The 21,694-nt window shown below is 40.4% G+C and overlaps 1 protein-coding gene and 1 pseudogene across 1 annotated transcript; both read left to right on the forward strand.

The window, feature by feature from the left end:
• The first annotated feature begins 2,619 nt into the window (after positions 1-2,619).
• On the forward strand, positions 2,620-3,555 carry LOC143886040 (uncharacterized; annotated as a pseudogene).
• A 6,803-nt stretch (positions 3,556-10,358) lies between these two features.
• Positions 10,359-19,865, forward strand: CSLD1 (cellulose synthase-like D1). Its single transcript, XM_077390686.1, has 7 exons — positions 10,359-11,143; positions 13,587-13,872; positions 15,155-15,676; positions 16,214-16,618; positions 16,954-17,318; positions 18,002-18,564; positions 19,003-19,865. Exons 1-7 carry the CDS (start codon positions 10,518-10,520, stop codon positions 19,395-19,397), a joined length of 3,162 nt encoding a protein of 1,053 aa, XP_077246801.1. The 5' UTR covers positions 10,359-10,517; the 3' UTR covers positions 19,398-19,865.
• Positions 19,866-21,694: the final 1,829 nt, after the last annotated feature.

The following is a 21,694-nucleotide window of genomic DNA, read 5'->3' on the forward strand; positions in this document are numbered from 1 at the left end:
TTCAACTCCATGAGCTTACTGAGTTTTACTGTCTACTTATGCATTGATGTTACAGATAATTGATCTATAGTATTAGCACATGAATATAATGTTTGCAAAATGAAAACAAATTATACTCCTTCACTAATGATGGAGCTTATGTTTTGAAAATGCTCCTCTTAATTAGTCTATTTTTAGGATGAAATAGATTATCCCTAATACAAGTTGACTCATGGTCTAGCACGAAGGTTTCGGATTTTTTATATGGTGGCACTTTTCGTTTGCAATTTACTCAGCTTTAATCATGGGGAATTTTGCCTTTTCTCTCTCTTTTAATTCCAAAACAAAAGAGCCACCATTGAAAACGGAGTCAGAATACCACCTCTTCGATTGGGAAAGGCATTTTCTCTCCTTTAATCCCACCCTGATATCAACTCCACCTTCGTTATTCCATTCACCAAACACCAAATCAGGCGTAATCAGAATAGGATGCAGATTCCAATAACACTTGATAATATAAGTACCACATCTTGTAAAAATTCACCTTGTTTGAAATCCGTAGAATACCTCCAAAATGCCCTGTTTTGCCAAGCTCAATTTGCGCACTGAAACTGATCTTCCAAACATTTGGAAGATCAGTTTCCCCAAAAGTAACTTCTCGCCTGTTCATGTCTCACACTTCTAGTCCCTCCTCAACAGTAACTTCTCCCCTCTCCCAAAGTCCGTCCAATCGCTCATAAATCATATCCATACCCTTGTTCCTTATAGGCTAATCAAGCTATAATCTTGGTTCCACCTCTTTGTTTTTTGTTGGTAAGCTGGGGTTTGGCGGGACCCCTACTGGTTTATTAGTTGAAAAGAAAGATGATACATTAAAGTATGACAGCCACCATCCCTATCCTTGAGACACAGATGATCCAAAAATACCAGTGACCTGTGACCTATTTACTCGATGCCCCTAATGTTCCAGGAGGTCTATCATCTTCTGACTTAACTTCCTGATTCTAGGGCTCTTCCTCAACTTCTACTCCTTTGGGGGTGAATTTTGGATATCTTGAGGTTCCTGGGAAGATTTTTTCTTTTGGAACTTGAACCAAATTTTCCACCCTCTGACTTTGATGGCTTATGCCCCTATTCTCTGGCTCTGCCATCTCTCTTAGAGCTAAAAGATAATTAAGTTTCAACCCCTATAGTTCTTTGCAGATGGTTTTTTTGCTTTCTTCTATCAAACCTGTTGGAACACCATTGATCCTGACTTGTTTGTTGCTGTCAAAAGATTCTTCATTGACAAATCCTTCAGCAAATCTTGGAACTCCACATTAATCTCTTGCATTCTAAAATCATCAAGTCCTTGTACTCTCTCAAACTATTAACCCGTTAGTCTTTGTAATCTGTCTTATAAGATCATTTCCAAAATATCAAAAAGAATATCCAAGTTTCTCCCTTCTCGCGTCTTGACTAACCAATCAGCCTTTGAAAAAGCAATACTAATTTCTGATGATCCTGAGCTTGCCCATGAATTAGCTCACCAGATGAAAGTAAAGCATTATGAAGGTTCTGTTTGTGTCAAATTTGGTTTTACCAAAGCATTTGATGACTTACACTGAAAATAACTGAAAGTTGTTCTATCAGTTCTGGTTGTAATCATAACGCCATTGATCTAATTCTGACTTAATTCTAAATTTCCAATTCATCGATTCTAAATAATGTAAGCCTCGTGGGCTATTTTAGTTCATCTAATGGCATTCACAGGGACACCCTGTCTCTCCCTGTCTCTTTACTGGGATTTTCCTAATCCTCATCTTTATGTCCTTTTATGTTTATGTTTATCTGTAAGTGCTTATTTAAGCACCTGGGCTATTAATGAAATTAATCTGAGATAAGTGAAAATCCCAAAACTTTTCAAAGCTTTTTGAGCAGATCATTGAACCAGTTGGTTTCCTCCAAAAAGATCAAGCCTCTATTCTTGGGTCAACGTGTCATGGTTCCTTGGATTAAAAGAATCATGAAATTCACATTTTTTGGGTTGGCAATTGCATTATTATAAAGAGTATGATAGCAGACATGGAGCTGTGTAGGGGAGACAATGAGGTACATGCCACTCGTGCACTGTACTATAGTGGAATCGATTCAAATGAACATGGCAAACAAGAGACCCAGATCTAAAAAATGATATTTCTCTCGTCATCTTAACCATTATAATAAGGTGAAACACACGAGTGGCATATGCCTCCCTGTCTCCTCCACATAAATGTCTCCATTCTCTCTCTAGATGTTTTAAAAATCCTTAATAGAAGTCATGTTTAGTTTAAAAATTCAATTGCCAACACCCAAACTGTGCATTTTAAATCTTGTCTCGAACCTCCCACCACTAAAAGACATGAGATTATGGCAGTAAATAAAGAGTCTGAAACTAAGCTTGTTGGCAAATGGGTTGCAAGATCACTTAATCTAAAAGAAGAACCACATCACCATCACATGCTTGATTGGATAGACATGACAAAGCCAAGATTCCCCTTGTCTTTTCATCTTCTCTATAGCAATTGTTATATATAAGAGTAGCAAAATAGCTAGAACAACAAACCATCCTCCTCCTTTTTTCAAACTAGAAAATTATATTTTTGCTAAGAGAAAGCAAAGATGGTTTTCTTTTCTGTGATGCGACAAAAAGCTTACCATGTCCGCTCCATTAGCATGCCTTCCAGATCCCATCCCCTCGCGTCTAAAGTCGAAGATCAGATCAACAAGCTACAGTCTTGGGAGAATTTTTCGACGTCACAAGTGTCTTCTTTGAATTCAGAAACAATGTGCATTGCTTTAGGTGGCCTCGTGGACTTGTATGGCTGCGTCAAAGATCTTATTCAGTTACCAGTCACCTCGCAAACCGTTGCCCAACATCAATGCGAGAAATGGGTAGAGGAGGTTTTGAATGGTTCACTTAAAGTGTTGGACATATGTGGCACCATGAGGGATGTTTTGATGCAGATGAAGGAACGCGTTCTAGACCTTCAATCAGCTCTCCGTAGAAGAAGAGGCGGAGAGTCGAGCATAGAAAGTGAAATTGAGGCTTACATCTTGTATAGAAAGAAGGTGAAGAAGGAAATTTGCAAGCAAATTGAGTCATTTAAGCGTATGGATAACAAATGTTTGTTTCCCCCTCTCCTAGATCAAGACCAACATATAACAATGGTGGTTAGTGTGCTAACACAAGTAAAGGCAATCACTATCTCCATCTTTAGATCCATGTTGTCCTTCATGTTGTCGTCTAGGCCAAGGCGAGAGCCGAGTAAATGTTTGTTAGTTTCAAAATTGATGCACAAGGGACAAGTAGCTTGTGAGGGGGAACAAAAGGATAAGAGCGAGGTAGAGAACGTTGATGTTGCACTCTTTGAACTTTGCCGGCGCATTTCCAGCAAAGATGGAGAGATGGAGAAGGTTCAAAAGGCACAAAAAAGATTGCAGGAATTGGAGGTTAGCATTGAAGGTCTTGAACATGGATTGGAGTGCATGTTTAGGAGCTTAATCCAAACCAGAGTCAATCTCCTCAATATCCTCACCCATTAGACATCTCCATAACCAATTTTACCACTTTAACCCATCATTGGATTCCTTATTCTAAGGGATTTTCTCATGGGTTTTACTTGCCAAACTTTGATGTTTATACATGAATATATCTGTATAGGATACAATATCAATACAAATCCAGATATTAAGCCCCCAGAGGTTATTTGAATTTTATTGTCTAATTGTGTGTGAGTTACAAGAATTGTCTGTTCTGGTAATAAATGAATATAATGTTTGAAAAATAAAACCCAAATTCAAATCAAGCTAATGATGGAATATGAAGAATTAATACAGTTTTATTAGAGACCAAGCACGAAGCAATGGTTTTTATTATGCGGCCTTTATCTTTTGCCTTCTTATTAGCATTTCCTAATCATTCTAAAAAGGGGATTTTCTTGTAATGTTTCAAGAAACTATAATAACAGTCATTAGTGTTGAGTTGGGTGTCTTGAATTCAACTCAGTTGGGGACCAAAATATTGTGTGTGACCCGAATGCAGCCCGTTTATTGGACCCCCATGGCCCGCTCAGCCAGACCCGCTTTTAAGCAAGTTCAGCCCAATAAGAGTAAGTTTGGCGCTTTATATAGCGGGGTTTTTAGGGCTTATTTTGTATTCTTGTCTCTGAAGAGAGTTGAGAGCTCAAAAGAAGGAAAAGCGGTGTGCTAGGGTTTCATGTGGGTTTGGTGAGAGATTCTGATCTTTCTCTTGTAATCTCCTGTTTCTATCCTCGATCTGCCGTGGAAGTAGGCTTTGCCGAACCACGTAAATCATTGTGTCTTTGTGCGTTGCTTGTGTTTGTTTGCTTTGTTTTGGTTCACCATTGAAATCATAGATTGCTATTTTGGAGGGGCACAACAATTAGTTCCAAAGAATTGTAAACATATCTCTTGATTTATATCAATGAAATACAAAAATTCCCAAAGGAAAAAATGTCTTCATCTTTCATTGTGTATGTAAGGACCCAAGTAGAACTCACCCTTAAAGCTAGCCGTTAAGGGGAGGGTGCCTATTCCCATTAGGGGTGTCAATGGATCCAGACGGTCCGATGGATTGTCCGAATCCGAACGTTAATGAACGGGATCTAAACATATGAATAGGATCCATGGGCATATTTCGGATCATCAAATCTGGGATCCGAAAAATTTTGGATTGTGTATGGGCACGCCATAGATGCCCATTTGATAGTCACGATCCGAAATGGTTTACAAAAATACCCTCCATATTTTCTAAGTGCTAACCGTTCTACGAAGGGTATTTTGGTCAAAACCTCTCTTATCACTAATGAATCGGATGGGAATGCGATTTCACTCATTTCAGTCGTTTCATTTCAAACTTTCACAAAGGAAAAGAGAGAGGGGTTTTGCTCTTTATGCATCATATTCTTTGATAATAGTTATACATTAAATTTGTGTATGTAATTTTGATTAGTTTCATTGTTTACAAGCACTGTTATACTCATAGATTAAACATAGATAAAATTTTAATTTATGTGAAGAAAATGCATAGAGACACACTAATAGTGGACTGCCGTTCTATCTCTTTTTTTAAAAATTAATTGTTTACTTAGCTTAGCGGGACATAATAGGTCACTCCGATGGACGGTCCGAATTAAAATGGATCGTGATCATGACGTGGAAAGTAGGATCCGAAGAACAATCCGACTCCGACCAGACCGATAAGGAATATGAATGGATCGTGACTATGACATAGGTGGATCCGACCCGAAGTGGATCCGTTGACACCCCTAATTCCCATATAACCCATCCACATCCATTTCACTTTACCGATGTGGGATCTTTTGCTTCTGCATGGAACCGTAACAGCGAATACTTTTTTAACATTTATGTAACAATGAAATTTGTAAATAATGCTTAATATAATCCTAGAAATGATATAGTTAATGGATTCTAAAGATGAACTAACGACCCATTTGTAATAAGATAACTTTTAAGTATTTTATTTGCTAATAATGACCAATTTTGTTGGCATCAACCCGTACGGGTGTGGCTCTTTGGTTTAAATTCATGGTTATGCTCCCCATTGACTCAAGTTCGAGTCCCCTTCGGACTTACCCGATGCGTTTGGTTTACAGGTGATTGTGCGCATCCGTAGGCAATAGTCCTAGGGCTGCAACTCAGGTTGGGCGGGTCGGGTTTTGAAGAACCCAACCCTACCCGAGAAATATCTCGGGTCGGGTCGGGTCGGGTTTTTTTTCGGAAAACCCACGATTCCCAAACCCGGCCCTACCCATGATAAATCTCGGGTCGAGTCGGGTTTTTTTATGTTAACAGAATTTTTTAAGGAAAACTCTTGTTTGGCAAGGCAATTCAACTCATAGAAGTAGAAAAACTCAAGCATGACAAACTCTTTACTGCATTAACTAATAACTAGTTCAAAGAGAATAAATTGATGCATTAACCAATGAAAATGATTATACTTATATGAGATAAACAACAAACTATTGAATGCATTAACTATTTAGTTGAAACTTGAAACCCTAGAGTTAAAGGGGGGAAACAAACAGAAGATGGAAAGAGTCCCTATGATTGCGTGCGTGCGTGCGTGAGTTTTACTCTTAAGTTTTTACTTTTAAAGTAACAAAGTTTTAGAAAAAAAAAATACATACTATAACTTAAGTAACTCGGGTCGGGTGGGGTCGGGGCCCTTCAAACCCGGCTCGACCCAAAACCCAAGAAACATGAACCCAACCCAAACTATTTTTGGGTCGGGTTGATGCGGGTCGGGTAAAACCCGACCCAAGTTGCAGCCCTAAATAGTCCCGCCCTAAAAATTGGGAGGTGGATATCCTATGTCATGAAAAAAAAATTGTTGGCATCCAAAGAGGCCCGTAGTTTCTGACTCAAATGGCTTGACAGTGGGCTATTTGGCATAGTTGAGATAGATAGGTGCAATTGAACTACATGGGTCAAAAAGGTTTAAATGAAAAAAGAAGAAGAAATGATTCAACAAATTGTAAAAGAAGAACAAAAAAAAAGAAACTTAAATCTGTGTGGTGACACTTGGAGATCCAAGCTTTCCCATCAGAAAAAGTAATGAATCAAATCATACAGACATAGGTTTGTCATGCCACATGCTCTCTTATATTCTTTGTGGTTCAATGCCGCGAAGACAAGTATAAAAAGAAACTACCTTTTTAGAGTTGGCGATTTCATATTTAAATGAAACATGCGTTTCATTGAATTGTAATTTTTTAAACTATAGAAGACCAATAGTCTTACTGTTAGAATATATCAGTTCTAGTGGTGACACCCACAATGCTGAGTTTTTAGCCGAACATCATACTGTTATTGATTATCTTAACCATTTGGTTGAGAATTTGTAAAAGTTGAAACTAAATCATTGTTCAGATATTTTTCTGTAATAGTCCATTTTCAGTCCTCAAAAAGTTAGTCAACTCTAGTTTAGGATCATCTAATCAGTGTTTATTTTTGGGCTTATGCCCAACAGTCTTGGTCAAGTAACCACATCTAATAGGTGTGATTTTTTTTAAGGACCATTTATGTAGGTGCCCTACAGATCAATGATCTGAATCACGTATGTATGTCCTGACGTGCACCAGACTAGTTTTGATAAAACTATTAGAATGAAGTACAACACACGAGTGGATTCTGCTGCTCTGTCTACTCAATATGCAACACCACTGTCACCAACCACTTGATAATTCAATCAAAGCCTTGAGTGGCTTAAGAATTTAAAATTCGGTACAAATTGTTTATCTTAAAGATGCAGTGACAACCCCAAAACTGTGGCCTTCCAGGCTCTGTCTTGATCCAAGAAACCATGAGCATCGACCCTCACAAGGAAAAAGATAATAGATAAAAGCATGCCATGACTAGCTCTAATCTTCTTAGAATAAACAAAGAGGTAGAAAGTAAGCTTGTTGACAGATAGGTTACAAGATCATCTAATACAAAGGCAGACCCAGATCGATATCACATGCTTGATTCAATAGACATGAGGAGCCCAAGATTCTCCTTGTCTCTTCATCTTCTCTATACAAAGGGAAGATGTTAATATGGTTTTAAATTTCGACCGAAATTTCGGATTTCGGTGGACACCAACACCGAAATCAATGAAATCTGAAACGGTAATTTATTTCAGCCGAAATTTCGGAATTTCGGTCCAAATTTCATTTTTTTCCAAAATTTCACCCAAAAATCTTTCTTTTTTCAATTAATTTAATATTTTACCTAAATTTCGGTCCAAATTTATGTAATTTCAGCCAAAATTTTATATCCAATAAAATATTAGTTTCCTTGTTTCACCGGATTTCAGCCGAAATTTCAAACCATGGTTGTTATAAGGGAAGATCCTTCGTTTTCTTTTCTTTTATCCGTAGGGGAAGTACCTCCCTAAAAATTGAGGTTGGGATACCCTATCTCATAAAAAAAAGTCCAATTTTTTTATGCCAAACACAAAAAATGAAGCCCTTACACTTGCAAGAGACTTTAAAGTTAGGGAAATGATATCACCACTACCGTATTTTGATGATTGCACTCCTCACTTTATTAAAAAGTACGGTATGGCCCGCACCATAGGATGGTCCAAACTGGCCATTAGATGGGCCACAGCCTAAATAGGATGTGCCCCATAGATCTCTGGTTGATAGTCTCTTTTTAATGTGTTGATATTAAGATTTGGGAAATGTTATCAGCACTACTGTATTTTGATGGGGCACTCCTCACTTTATTCAAAGTACAGAATGGCCCGCACCAAGGATGATCCAAACCGTCCATTAGATGGGCCACAGCCTAAATAGGTTGTGCCCAAAAAAATATTTCCTTAGGTTGATCCTAACCCTCCGATCTGACTGTTAGAGGTCCTATGGTAATGTTAGAGGGTTGATCCTAGGATCAACCTATGGTAATGATTTTTGGGGTACAACCTATTTAGGCTGTGGCCCATCTAATGGACGGTCTAGATCATTCTATGGTGCGGGCCATACCGTACTTTGAATAAAGTGAGAGTGCCCTGATCAATATACAGTAGTGTTGATAACATTCAAGAACGCCGGTAAATGTATTTTTCCTTTTAGCGGTGTTCGTGAATGCCAGTAAAACCTTTTTCTGTTGTAGTATATAAAAGGGATTTTGCAAGTCATTGGGTGGCCGTGGCCATCCCACTATATGTGGTTCCGCCCCTGATGGTGCCCGCTCGGGTACCTACACCAGCAGGGCATTTGCCCTTGGTATTTGATCCAACAGCAGCTGTTGAAAAAGTGGTCTGCTGTTGGATCAAATACCAAGGGCAGATGCCCAACCAGTGTTCGAGCTTGATCTATGATGTGTTAAAGATTTTTCAAAATCAAGTGTTTTGTGGTCAAAACAAATTTTAGAAAATATTTTCTTTTAGTTGTTTTGGGAAAGGAAAAACTATTCTTTGAAAAAGTTACTTTTTGCTTTTGCTTTTGGAAATAGTGTAGAAGTGCATTGAAAAGATAGTTCCACATTGCTCAGGAGAAAAGTTGGAGATGGGCATATGTTAGTTCACCCATTCCTTTCTCTTGTTTGTGTGCACGTGGGGTCTTAGCCATGGGTCGAACCGCGGGATGGTGTAACGCACCGTCCGCGCACGCACGGCGTGGACAATGGGCAATGGGCTATAGGGCGCATAGTGGCGCTTTTTAGGCGCATTTTGCACTTCGCACGCCGCATCGATCATTGGGTTGTATCCCCTCCCCAAATGGTCAAGAATTTAGGGGGTGCGATCTGTACCGTAGATGGATCATCTAAATGTTACGGGGAGGACGGAATTTTAAATATCCCAACAGTCACTCCAGGATTGATCTGGATCATTGAATCGCGTATGGGCGCGATCGAACTGCCAAAATTGAAACCGAACTGGAAAGACACTATTCAGGGGTGCTTTTAACACTGAAAAGTTACCAAAGGCACAATAAAAAGTGCAGAACCAGCCATTTCAAGATAGGAACGAATTTACCCATTTCTGGAGCAAATTCTCAAGACTTCCGGTGCAATTATACTCTCTTTCTTGTTCCCACCAAATTCGTTTTACATACGGATTTCATTATTGTTTTCTAATTACTGTTATACTGCAGTAACAGTAATTAGACTGATTCTCTAAGGCTTGTTATTCTCTAAGGGCATTTCGGATTTGACTCCGCTTGTGCATAGCGTCGTCAAATATTAGTAGGAAAATCCTACTGGCTTCATTGTATCTTGGAGGTAGTTCGCGGATCCCTTTTGCACACTTCTGGTGGGAGCGAGATCTGTCTTAAGGAAAGCAATTTCGCGCCTTGAAGCAAACCGATTTCTATCATTTCTTCTCCAACAGATACAAATTATCTCCAACATGATGTCCTTTGAAGCATATATGCAATAGATAGATTCCTGTAACCATGTCATATTTGTTTACTTGAACAGAAAACAACAGAATTTATTTCTAAAAGAAATGGAGCGGCTAATTCCAAGAAAGAAGTTTTTTTTTTTTTTTTTCACGAGGTACAGGGCACTGTATTAAATCTCTCCATCCATGTCCCTCATCCTTGGCGACAAATCCCACAACCATGGAGTCTTCTCTTTCTCACTTTCCTTGCATTCAGAATTTAGCTATTTTCAGTCTTTATAAAGTAGACAAATATCCATCTGCTCAACAAGGGTGTCCTTAAATCTTCCCCAATGTTTTGTGTGGCTACAAAGATAAATTCGATGTAGGAAAGAACATGTCTGTCTTTATTTAGAGGTAGTTTGGTTTCTCCTTATTTAGAGCTAGTTTGTTTCTTTTTCCTTACATAGAGGTGGTTGTTTCCTTTCTTTAGGGGCAGTTGGTTTACTTGTTCCAATCCCCCTCCTCCCAAACCTATGGCAATTCCCAAAAATTTTCCCGACCAAACCTCACTCAATATACACCTATTCTCCTCAAAATTCCCTCAATCAAACCAAAATAACAGACATTCGGATCCTGACCTCAGGTCTGATCCAAAAACATAGACATGGCCTCACCCCACAGTCCCACGAAGAACACCTCGGCTGCCTCAGCCGGTCGCCCACCAACCGTGAAATTCGCACGTCGGACTTCTAGTGGGCGGGTTGTCAGCCTCTCTCGAGATGTCGATATCGAATATTCCGGCGAGTTTGCCGACCCCAATGACTACATCAATTACACTGTCCTCATGCCACCAACACCCGATAACCAACCCATGGGGAGCGATCCCGCTGAGTCCTTGGCTACGTCAGGGCCCACATCAGGAATGAAATCCGGTGGCTCGCCCGGGCCGAACCGTTCAGCTAAGGGTCGTGGATGGGAGGGCGAGGGAGGTTATGGAGGGAGTGGTAATGGCGGTAATAATGGGGCGAAGATGGATCGGATGTTATCGGTGATGAATTCGAAATCAATGCTGCTACGGAGTCAGACGACAGATTTTGATAACAACCGTTGGTTGTTCGAGACGAAGGGGACGTATGGGATCGGTAATGCATTCTGGCCGCAGAGCGAGGACGCGTACGGGCACGAGGATGATGGGAGGATGGGGGTGAGCATGGATGATTTCATTGACAAGCCATGGAAGCCACTCACCAGAAAGATGAGGATTCCGGCCGGAGTTCTCAGCCCCTACAGGTTAACATGTTAACTCTCTTTTCTTTTCTTTTCTTTTAATGGGTAAGCTGGGGTTTGGCGGGGACACCTACCGGTTTATTTGATAAAGGAAAAGATGATACAATAATAGCCACAAAACCATCCCTAACCCGGAACATGTAAACTCTAGCCATTCAGTAAGGGCGCGTTTGGCTACAATGATTTTTTCCACCCCTTGAAATATTAGCTTGCCCAATGGTGAGGGAGGGTGGGAGAGGGACTGCATGAAGAGAGGGTAAGAAAATCCATACAAAACGGCTTGCATTCGGAAAATTTAAAGTGGACCAATGTGAATAGCAAATGGCAACCAAACAATGCTAAGATATAAAATGTGTCCTTACATCTGATTTTCCTACTTTTTAGTGCATCCAAGTGGCCCCTAAGGCCCTGTATGGATTGCAAGAAAACGTTTTCTACATAAAAAAAAATTTCTAGAAAATTCATGCAATCCACACAGGACCTGAAGTTTCTTAAGATTTGGCAGGCAACTCGTATAAAGATTTTATGATACATGGAATACAATCAAAAAAATAATAATGTGGAACCTATCCATTTGCATGGTCTAAATAGGCCCTGTTTGAATTGTAGGGAAAATTAAATTTTCCAAGGACATTTTCCATTTCACAATTTAGAGGGAAATGACATGATTATGGCCTTCCTATTTTTTTTTTCATTTTTTACACATATAATCAATGGAAAAGCAAGAGATTCTAAGTTTTTCCTTTTCAAAGTTTTGCAGAAATTCCCACAGTCAAAACAGGGCCTTCGGATGATTATAAAGCTCTTATTTACTTGTGTAAAATGGACCACGGCTCAAAGAGTTCAAAAACCAATAGTGTAGGAACCTAAACAAATCCTAGGTTTAGGATCAAACTATTGAGAAGATTTTTGGGGAATGATGGTCCAAAGTATTTTGACATTATAGTGTTACTAGAAGGCTTTTACATTGTTTTAATCATCATTTTTTTATATTTAGGATCTTAAACGTTGCTATGGAAAGGATAGAATATAATTAAAAGAAAATTTTAATGTCATTTAGGCAAATGATATCTGATTTAGGTAATTATCCAAAAATTTAGGGAACCTTGTTGATCAACATTAGTAAAAGAGGTGTTTGATAATTCCCAGTGGGAAATGTTATCAGCAAAACCATATTTTGTTATTTGCACAAACCCACCTGTCTTTTCTTCTTTAATAGCCTGGTGAGTGCTTTTGGGGAAATCTAATAACCTTTTGACTAGGGGTGCAACTTCGGTCGGGCTTAACCCGATTTTGGCTCGGTTGGGTTGGCATTTTCTCGAGTTGGGTTGGGTTAGGGTTAAGGCCTTGGCAACCTGACTCGAACCCGACCTCCGTCCTATAATTTTATCATGATTATCTTAGGATTATGTTTTTTTTTCTTGTATTTTTCTGTTTGTCACTAGATGAACCCGAACCCAACCCGACTCAACCCGACGCTATTTGGAGGCGGGTTGGGTTAGGGTTGACCATCCTCAACCCAAGGCTCGGGTTGGGTCGGGTTAGGGTTGAGGGAATGCTATCTCGGGTTGGGTTAGGGTTGGCCTCAACCCGACCCAACCCGACCCGAGTTGCACCCCTACTTTTGACAGCTCTTTTAACACTAAAAGACAAGATGCTTTGTGAAAATATCAAAATATGGTTCTGCTGATATCATTTCCTAATTTGTTAATAATTGAATCTAACGAGAACCTAAATGAGGGCCCACCCACAAGATATCAACATGATCCAAACCAGAGGCCCACCTCATATATGACATAGTTTGAACATGCTTCTCTAAATGAAACATTCTAACAGTTTTATCATGGAAGTTGAATATTTAATTATTGCTCATTTTTTACATAATTACCATTTTTTCAAACAACTGATCAAACACTTGGATCATCCTCCTATATTTTATATCAGGAGAAATCCTAAAAATAGGAGACTTATTTCTTCAAATCTCTAATTTTTAAAATATATTTTAGGTAGACATAGAAACTTAACTTTATGAAAAATATTCCTAACAAATTCTTAAATATTACACATGTTAACAACAATTCCTTTATGATGGCTCTATTCATAGTTTGAAGGTCCTGTCATATCAGATTCCCTCCCACCTTGATATATTCGTTCATTTACTAGGAATATTTTGAAATATTCCTAATATATCAGCATATAAGAAGGGAGATGATAAATTTGCACCCCCTGTAGGATGATTCGTGCCCCTTTAGCGTGAATTGATGCCAAAAAGAGTAAAAAATGAGGGAATGTTGCAGACTTTAATGCTTTTTGACGTCAATTCAAATTAAAAGTGTGTGAATTATCCCACAGGGTGCGAATTTATCATCGCCCTATCAGAATTGTGGATATCATTTCCCTACTTTATTTGTTTGTAATTTATAAGGTTCCATTTGCCAATTGACAGGCTTTTGGTGGTTATTCGTCTAATAGCACTGGTATTGTTCTTAACATGGCGCGTTCGCAACCCGAACCAAGATGCTATGTGGTTGTGGGGCATGTCAATTGTGTGCGAGTTATGGTTCGCCTTCTCGTGGCTCCTGGACCAGCTCCCCAAACTCAACCCCATCAACCGTGCCACTGACCTGGCCGCCCTTCACGATAAATTTGAGCAGCCCTCCCCTTCCAACCCCCTTGGTAAGTCTGACCTCCCTGCCATCGACGTCTTCGTCTCTACTGCCGACCCCGAAAAGGTACCTCCTATTTCTAACCTAATAAACAAGTCATTTAACATCTGATTAACAAGATGAAAGTCCCTTGAAGAAATCCCAACGACATCCCAAAATCCCATTTATTCAAAGAGGAATGATAAACTGAAGGGTGTCCATGCAAAAACCAGCTCCAAGGGCGCCCCCATTGGTCCATCTCACAAAAGTTTGGCACAGATAAATATGAAAATGGAAACAAATATAAAATTAAAGGAATAATAAATGCACTTTGTTGAGAATGACCAATAGGAGCACTCTAGCAAATGGCTCTTTGGAGGGGCATCCTTCAATTTATCATTCCTCTCATTCCCAAAATACCCCACCAACTCGATTGTAATTAAAAAAAATTATGCTCTAATGGGCTAAAATGCCTTATCAATCGCTATTTTAGGAAAGGGTTTTGCTAACTATTAGGGCACTGCTAAGCATCATTTAATTGCTATTGGGAAAATGAATTTACACTTTGAAAAAACAATCTTAAAACATGTGTTAAATTCTCAAAGTGTAATTCATGTTCCCAATAGAAATTAAATGATGCTTAATGAGTGCCCAAAGAGCACTAGTTAGAAAGACCCTTTAGTTAAGAAATTGGGTACCTTATTTATTACAGAAAGGCCCCAATTTCTAGGGGTGCAACTCGGTCCAAGTTGAGGCAAACCCTAACCCAACCCAAGATAGCATTCCCTCAACCATAACAGCCTCGAGTCGAGGAGGGTCAATCCTTAACCCTCCTGTCAATCCCATTTTTAACCAAATCAGGTTGGGTTAAGTCGAGTGGGGTCATCTTGGCATAGGACAGCAACAGAAAAAGAAAAAAGGGGGCAGTGATAAATCGTCCCCCTAATAACTTAAATCGACCCCATGTCTCTTTCTCTCTCCTCTCTCTAACTCTCTCTCTAACCACTGCCCTATAAGGGGGTCGATTTATCACTGCCCAAAAAAAAAATGACCCTAAACTTTTGAAAATCACTATAATATACAGGGTTGGTTTTCCCAACACTAACCAAACCCCAAATTAAATAAGGTTGGCTAGGAAAAGCCAAACCCGAGCAAATGCCAACCCAACCCAAGCCGAAATTAGGATGAACCCATCAGGTTAGGGTTGAGCCCAGCCCAAGTTACACCCTTATCCATTTGCATTAGGTTGCAAGCTCATTACTCCCAATATGCCCCCTACTGCGAAATGTTATACACATCTCACTTAGTCTAGTAGTGGTAGCATAGCACTAGTCACCCTGACCCCCTTGTTTTTGGTCTTGGGTAAAAGGAACCCCCGCTTGTAACAGCCAACACCATCCTCTCCATCCTGGCGGCCGAATACCCAGTCGAGAAGCTCAACTGCTATATCTCTGACGACGGCGCCGCCCTCCTAACCTTCGAGGCCATGGCGGAGGCCTCGAGCTTCGCGGAAGTGTGGGTCCCATTCTGCCGAAAACACAACATCGAGCCGAGGAATCCCGACAGTTATTTCTCTATCAAAAGGGACCCCACAAGGAACAAGAAGAAGCAAGATTTCCCCAAGGATCGACGGTGGATAAAGAGGGAGTACGACGAGTTCAAAGTGCGGATCAATGGCCTCCCCGACGTGATAAAGAGGCGGTGCAATGCTTTCAATGCCAGGGAGGAGATGAATGAGAAAAATATTGCTAGAGAGAACGCTGGAGGGCAGCCGGTGGAGGACCTTAAGGTGACCAAGGCTACATGGATGGCTGACGGGACTCACTGGCCTGGTACATGGTTCGAGCCATCTCCAGACCACAAGAAAGGTGATCACGCCGGGATTCTACAGGTTCGCCCCCTTCCACTCCCTTCTAAGAAATTCTCAATTTAGTTGTGCAACAGCCAATTAATCCAAAAGCTTAAGCTGTTAGAGTTGGTGTTATTTAATCATTTATAAAGCTTAATCTGTTAGAGTTGGTGTTATTTAATCATCTATAAAGCTTAAGCTGTTAGAGTTAGTGTTATTTAATCATTTATACTTCGAGCTGTTAGAGTTGATGTTATTCATGGCCCATTTGTTTAAGATTATGACAACTGATTGTAAGTGACAAACAAATTATTGGACTAAAAATTACATTTAAATTTGAATCCAATAATCGGTGTAGCACTCACAATCGGTTTTCATAATCTTGAAGGAACCGGGCCTAAACATTTATACTTCAGCACTTCACGTCTGGGGACCCTCTTATTGGGTTTTGAACCCAGATCTGTCACGAGGCAATAGCTCCGATACCAAGTGAAAAAGCCAATTTTAAGCTATTAGAATTATTTAATCATTTATAATTCAACATTAGTAAAATCAGCCTGCCTATTTATTCACAAATAGGTGATGATCAAGGTCCCAGAAAACGACCCCCTCTACGGGCACCCAGACGAGAGGACCCTGGACTTCACCGGCGTGGACGTACGCCTCCCCATGTTCGCATATGTCTCTCGGGAGAAGCGTCCTGGATACGACCACAACAAGAAGGCTGGAGCCATGAACGCCATGGTTCGAGCCTCCGCCATCCTCTCCAATGGACCCTTCATCCTCAACCTTGACTGTGACCACTACATCTACAACTCCCTCGCTCTCCGGGAAGGCATGTGCTTCATGATGGACCGAGGTGGAGATAGGATCTGCTACATCCAATTCCCACAACGGTTCGAAGGCATCGACCCTTCCGATCGATATGCCAACCACAACACCGTCTTCTTCGATGGCAACATGCGGGCCCTCGACGGGTTACAGGTGCGAAACAACCAATAACTCCAAAAGCTTAATTTGTTAGAGTTGGTGTTATTTAATCATTTATAATTCAGCACACCCCTCTCATATGACCTTCTTTTTCTGGAGGTTGGCCACTCTGATACCATGTGAAACAACGAATTACTCCAAAAGTTTAACTTGATATAGTTTATATACGTTATTTAATTATTTATACTTCAACACTTTCGTCAAGCGTGATTATGTGACCCACTTTTTGTGAGGTTCACTGTTCTGATACCATGTGAAACAACCAATTACTCGAGAAGGCTTAAGCTGTTAGAGTTTATGTTATTTAATCATTTATACTTCAACAACAGGGTCCCGTCTATGTTGGCACTGGTTGCATGTTCCGACGATTTGCTCTTTATGGGTTCCACCCGCCGCGTGCCAATGACTACACGGGGATTTTTGGGCAGAATAAGAGCACGGCGCCTAAGATTCCGGTCCCATCCGACGACGAGGAGACGCAGCTGCTTACATCGCACCCGGACTTGAACCTTCCCAGAAAGTTTGGGAACTCAATCTTGTTCACTGACTCTATAGCCGTGGCTGAATACCAGGGGCGGCCTTTGGCTGATCACTCATCTGTGAAGAATGGCCGCCCGCCTGGTGCGCTACTTGAGCCGCGGCCGCTGTTAGATGCACCCACCGTGGCTGAAGCTGTCTCGGTCATCTCGTGCTGGTAATATTTTCTTGAAGTCTTCATCCTTTGCTTTAAGTTGAATTGAATGGAACTGTAATGCTTACCCAATCACACAACCCACTTCCTGCATATTCGCACCCCCTTGTTTTTATATTGTCACACACTGCCCCATCCTTTTGTTTTGGTTGCTAAGATGGGATCGAACCTGCGACCTCGAGGTTGAGAAACAAAGTATCAACCATTGAGCTACAGGCCCAACCCCATATAGCCCATGTAGTTGAAGTTGAGGAATGCTAAACTCAAGGGTTCCCCCGCAAAACTTGAACCCATAATTCTTCCACCCTCATGAAAGCCGAAAAAAATAGAAATTTTTACAAGAGGAATGCTAAACTCAAGGGCGCCCTTGCAAAAATCATCTCAAAGGGCGCACTCATTGTCAGACAAGTCACAAAGTGCATTGGGTTTGCAGCCATTATAAATGCACTTTGGTGACATGCCACCAACGGGGGCACCTTGTGACAACCGATGGTGAGGGTCCCAACCGATTATTGGCCCAAAATCGGTTGTCAGAATCTGAAACCAATAGGGCCTAAGCCATCAAAAATCATGATCCGGCCAAAACCCATATTTCGCTTGTGACTTTTGTTAAGATATATACATATGGAGACTTATAAAAAGTCAAACGTTTTGACCATTTCATAATCTTCAATGACTACTTGAAGGTATGAGGACAAAACGGAGTGGGGAGACCGGATTGGTTGGATCTATGGCTCCGTAACTGAGGATGTTGTGACCGGCTACCGGATGCACAACCGCGGGTGGCGGTCCGTCTACTGCATCACAAAGCGCGACGCCTTCCGTGGCACCGCCCCAATCAACCTCACCGACCGCCTCCACCAAGTCCTCCGATGGGCCACGGGTTCCGTCGAGATCTTCTTCTCGCGAAACAATGCCCTCCTCTCAACCACACGCCTTAAGTTCCTCCAACGCGTTGCCTACCTCAACGTCGGCATCTATCCCTTCACCTCCATCTTCCTTGTCGTCTATTGCTTCCTCCCCGCCCTCTCCCTCTTCTCCGGTCACTTCATCGTCCAAACCCTAGATGTCACCTTCCTCACTTACCTCCTCCTTATCACCATCACCCTCAGTCTCCTATCCCTCCTTGAAGTCAAATGGTCCGGTATCGCCCTCGAGGAATGGTGGAGAAACGAACAATTTTGGGTCATTGGAGGGTCGAGCGCCCACCTCGCCGCCGTTATTCAGGGCCTCTTGAAAGTCATCGCAGGTATTGTCAAACAACAAATTACTCCAAAAGTTATATTTGGTAGTATTTAATAATTTATACTGAAATACTCCCCCTCACATCTGGCTTTTAAGTGTTGATCATACACGTGAATTTTTAATATCAAGAAGTTGTCGGGTTTTGAGCCCAAGACCTACCGTGAGACAAAAATTCTGATACCATCTGAAACAACCAATTACTCTAAAAGCTTAAGCTATTAGAGTTGGTGTTATTTAATTATTTATATGTCAACACTCCCCTCAGGTGTGGCTTTTTTGATTGGCCATACATATGGATTTTTAATATCAAGGAGTTAATGGGTTTTGAACTCAGGACCTGTGGTGCGGCAGTATCTTTGATACCATTTGAAATAACCAATTACTCCAAAAGCTTAAACTAGCTATTAGAGTTGGTGTTATTTAATCATGTATACTTCAACAGGTATCGAGATATCCTTCACGTTGACATCCAAGTCAACGGCCGAAGACGAGGATGATATATATGCGGACCTTTACGTCGTGAAGTGGACGAGCCTCTTTATACCGCCATTAACAATAATTGTGGTGAATGTTATAGCTATTGTGATTGGGATTTCGAGGACCATTTACAGTGAGATCCCGCAATGGAGTAAATTGATGGGAGGAGCATTTTTCAGCTTCTGGGTTTTAGCTCATATGTATCCGTTTTGCAAGGGATTGATGGGGAGAAGAGGGAGGATGCCGACGATCATTTACGTCTGGGCCGGTCTTCTTTGTATCACTGTTTCTTTGCTTTGGATTGCAATTAGCCCACCCAACGAAGGGGCCGGAACAACTAGCGGAAGTGTACAGATTTGAAGTAAATAAATGTTCAGATGAATGGAGGTTGCAGAACGGAATGAATAAGAAAACTGCCTTGAGATCAAGCTCTAACTCTAAATCAGACAAAGCCACAATAGCAAGCAACAGTGGACTTTTCAATCTGCTGAGTTTTTTCTGGTGTCCAAATGGAGAGATGACGGTTGAAGGTGTTTTATAGGGTGGCTGAGGGTAAAAGCTTGACATAATTTGAAATAGATGGTGAATGGCTGTAATATGCCTTTTGAATGTGTTCATGGGAAGCTATTACCTGAGGGCATTTTTGCCATTATAGGACATGGATTTTGTTTTATGATTTTTTTTTCATTTTTGTATTCTTTTGGCTTTGACTACCACTGTATAAGTCAAAGAAAGGAGTCTTTGCCAAAGTAATTTTCTTTATTGTTTTTGTAAGTGATTATATCTTTTGTCAGTTTTGTGAGAAGTAAAAATTAACATATTCATTTTTGTTTCCCAGTGTTTTCTCATTAATCTTGCAGTCACCTGTTACTATTATGTTTTATTAGGGATTCATGGCATGGGGATTAGTTCTCCCTTTACTATTTTTTTGACATCTCTAAAGATATTATCAACTGGATAATCCTTTCTTACAACTACCATAATCTTAAGTTTCATTATCTCCAATTAAACTATGTTTAACATGATTACTGCATTCATTAAATCTCATTAATAGCTGCAAATTTATAATGTTTAAGTATCAATGACTATATAACACCAAGTCTTAACAGCTCAAGCTTTTGGAGTAACTGGTTTTTTCATATGGTATCTGTTATGAGCTTAGATGTAATTGCTGAATTAAACTCAAGAACTGAAGAAGATGAAGAAGAAAAAGAAGAAGAAAAAGCTAGTGTTTCTTGAAAATATGACTGGTTTCGAGGCACCAGAACCTCCAATTACAAGAAGAAGAAAACAAAATAAATTCTACAGATTTCTCACATACTCTTTTTCTCTCATTACCTACATTTATAGCCCTATGAATAACCTCAACTGTCTAAACTACTTTCTAACAACTCTAACTGAATTAGTTACTCAATCTCTTTGCCTTGCTGGCAATACTCTTCTTCTGCTACTTGTCCTTGGTGATTCCGTTATTCCCTGGCTCGTGACAGTATCAGAGTCTATTACCTCTCGGCAGGCCTGGGTTCTAAACTCAACAAGGCTGTAACAGTTTAAGTTTTTGGAGTAATTGTTTGTTTCACATATAACAGGTCTATGTTATAAACGAATAGAGAAATTAGACAAAAAAGGAAAGAAAAACTCAATCAAGAACACATGAGACTGACATGGTGCATCATATTCTATAACTATCTATAATTAAATAGGTGCATCACATATAACAGGTCTATCCACCTTTAGGCGATTCAGTAAATTGCAAGGAAAATCCCATTATATTTAGTACCAGTTCAGTTCGTAGCAACCGGGCATAAAAGATTCGATTTTAAAAAGGGGGCTCTTTGACATGGTCTTCTTGTTTGTAATATGATGACATAGCATTAGTTTTGCGAGAGCATACTCTTCATGTCTTTGAATTGACATTACACGCTTTAAGCTCCATGAATTTCCATTTTCTTTTTGGGGTCAATGCAGTTATGTTCCTTTGATTTAGAATAGCATGGAAGGCCATGTTTGTGGTGTTGGCAACTGATTATGAGACTACAGCACGGCCTTTTATTGAATTAGGGGCAGCGATTGTGTGGCTGCGGGGCGATAGAGAAGCACAGGCCACTCGTGCATTGTAATTTTATCAATAACTTTAGCCAACAATGCACAATAATGGAGATATAGCATGCCTACCTCCTAAAACTTCTTGGACTAAAGAAAGAGGGTAGAAGGGTGGCTTATTGGCAGAAGGGGTACAAATCACCTTATGAAAAGGAAGACCCACATCGACATCATATGCTGATTTAATTGACATGAGGATAACAAGGTTCATGTCTCTCCATCACCTCCATTGAAGTAGTTAACAAAAGAGAGGGTAAAAACAAGCCATAATCATGTTCGGAGACTTCGGAATGGTATCAAAGACCAGAATCAAGCTCGATAGGTTCAGGTAAGGAGGGTTTCGGGATTTCAGCAAAAAAGGCATAGGAATCCGTTATTTCATTTATTTGATTCCGTTTGATTAATTCGAAGTTCCTTAAAGACCTCTGCCTTCTTTGAAATATCATGAATAGTTTATGTAGGTTGAGCGCCCTTATGAAGGAAATATAGAATAGCAGGATCAGAGGATGATAGACCTTCTGGAACATTAGGGGTTAATGTGGTAATTGAGATCC

Source organism: Tasmannia lanceolata, unplaced genomic scaffold (assembly GCF_043159265.1).
Source record: "Tasmannia lanceolata isolate RefF3 unplaced genomic scaffold, GAP_Taslan_0.1 ptg000011l, whole genome shotgun sequence".
Classification (NCBI taxonomy): Eukaryota; Viridiplantae; Streptophyta; class Magnoliopsida; order Canellales; family Winteraceae; genus Tasmannia; species Tasmannia lanceolata.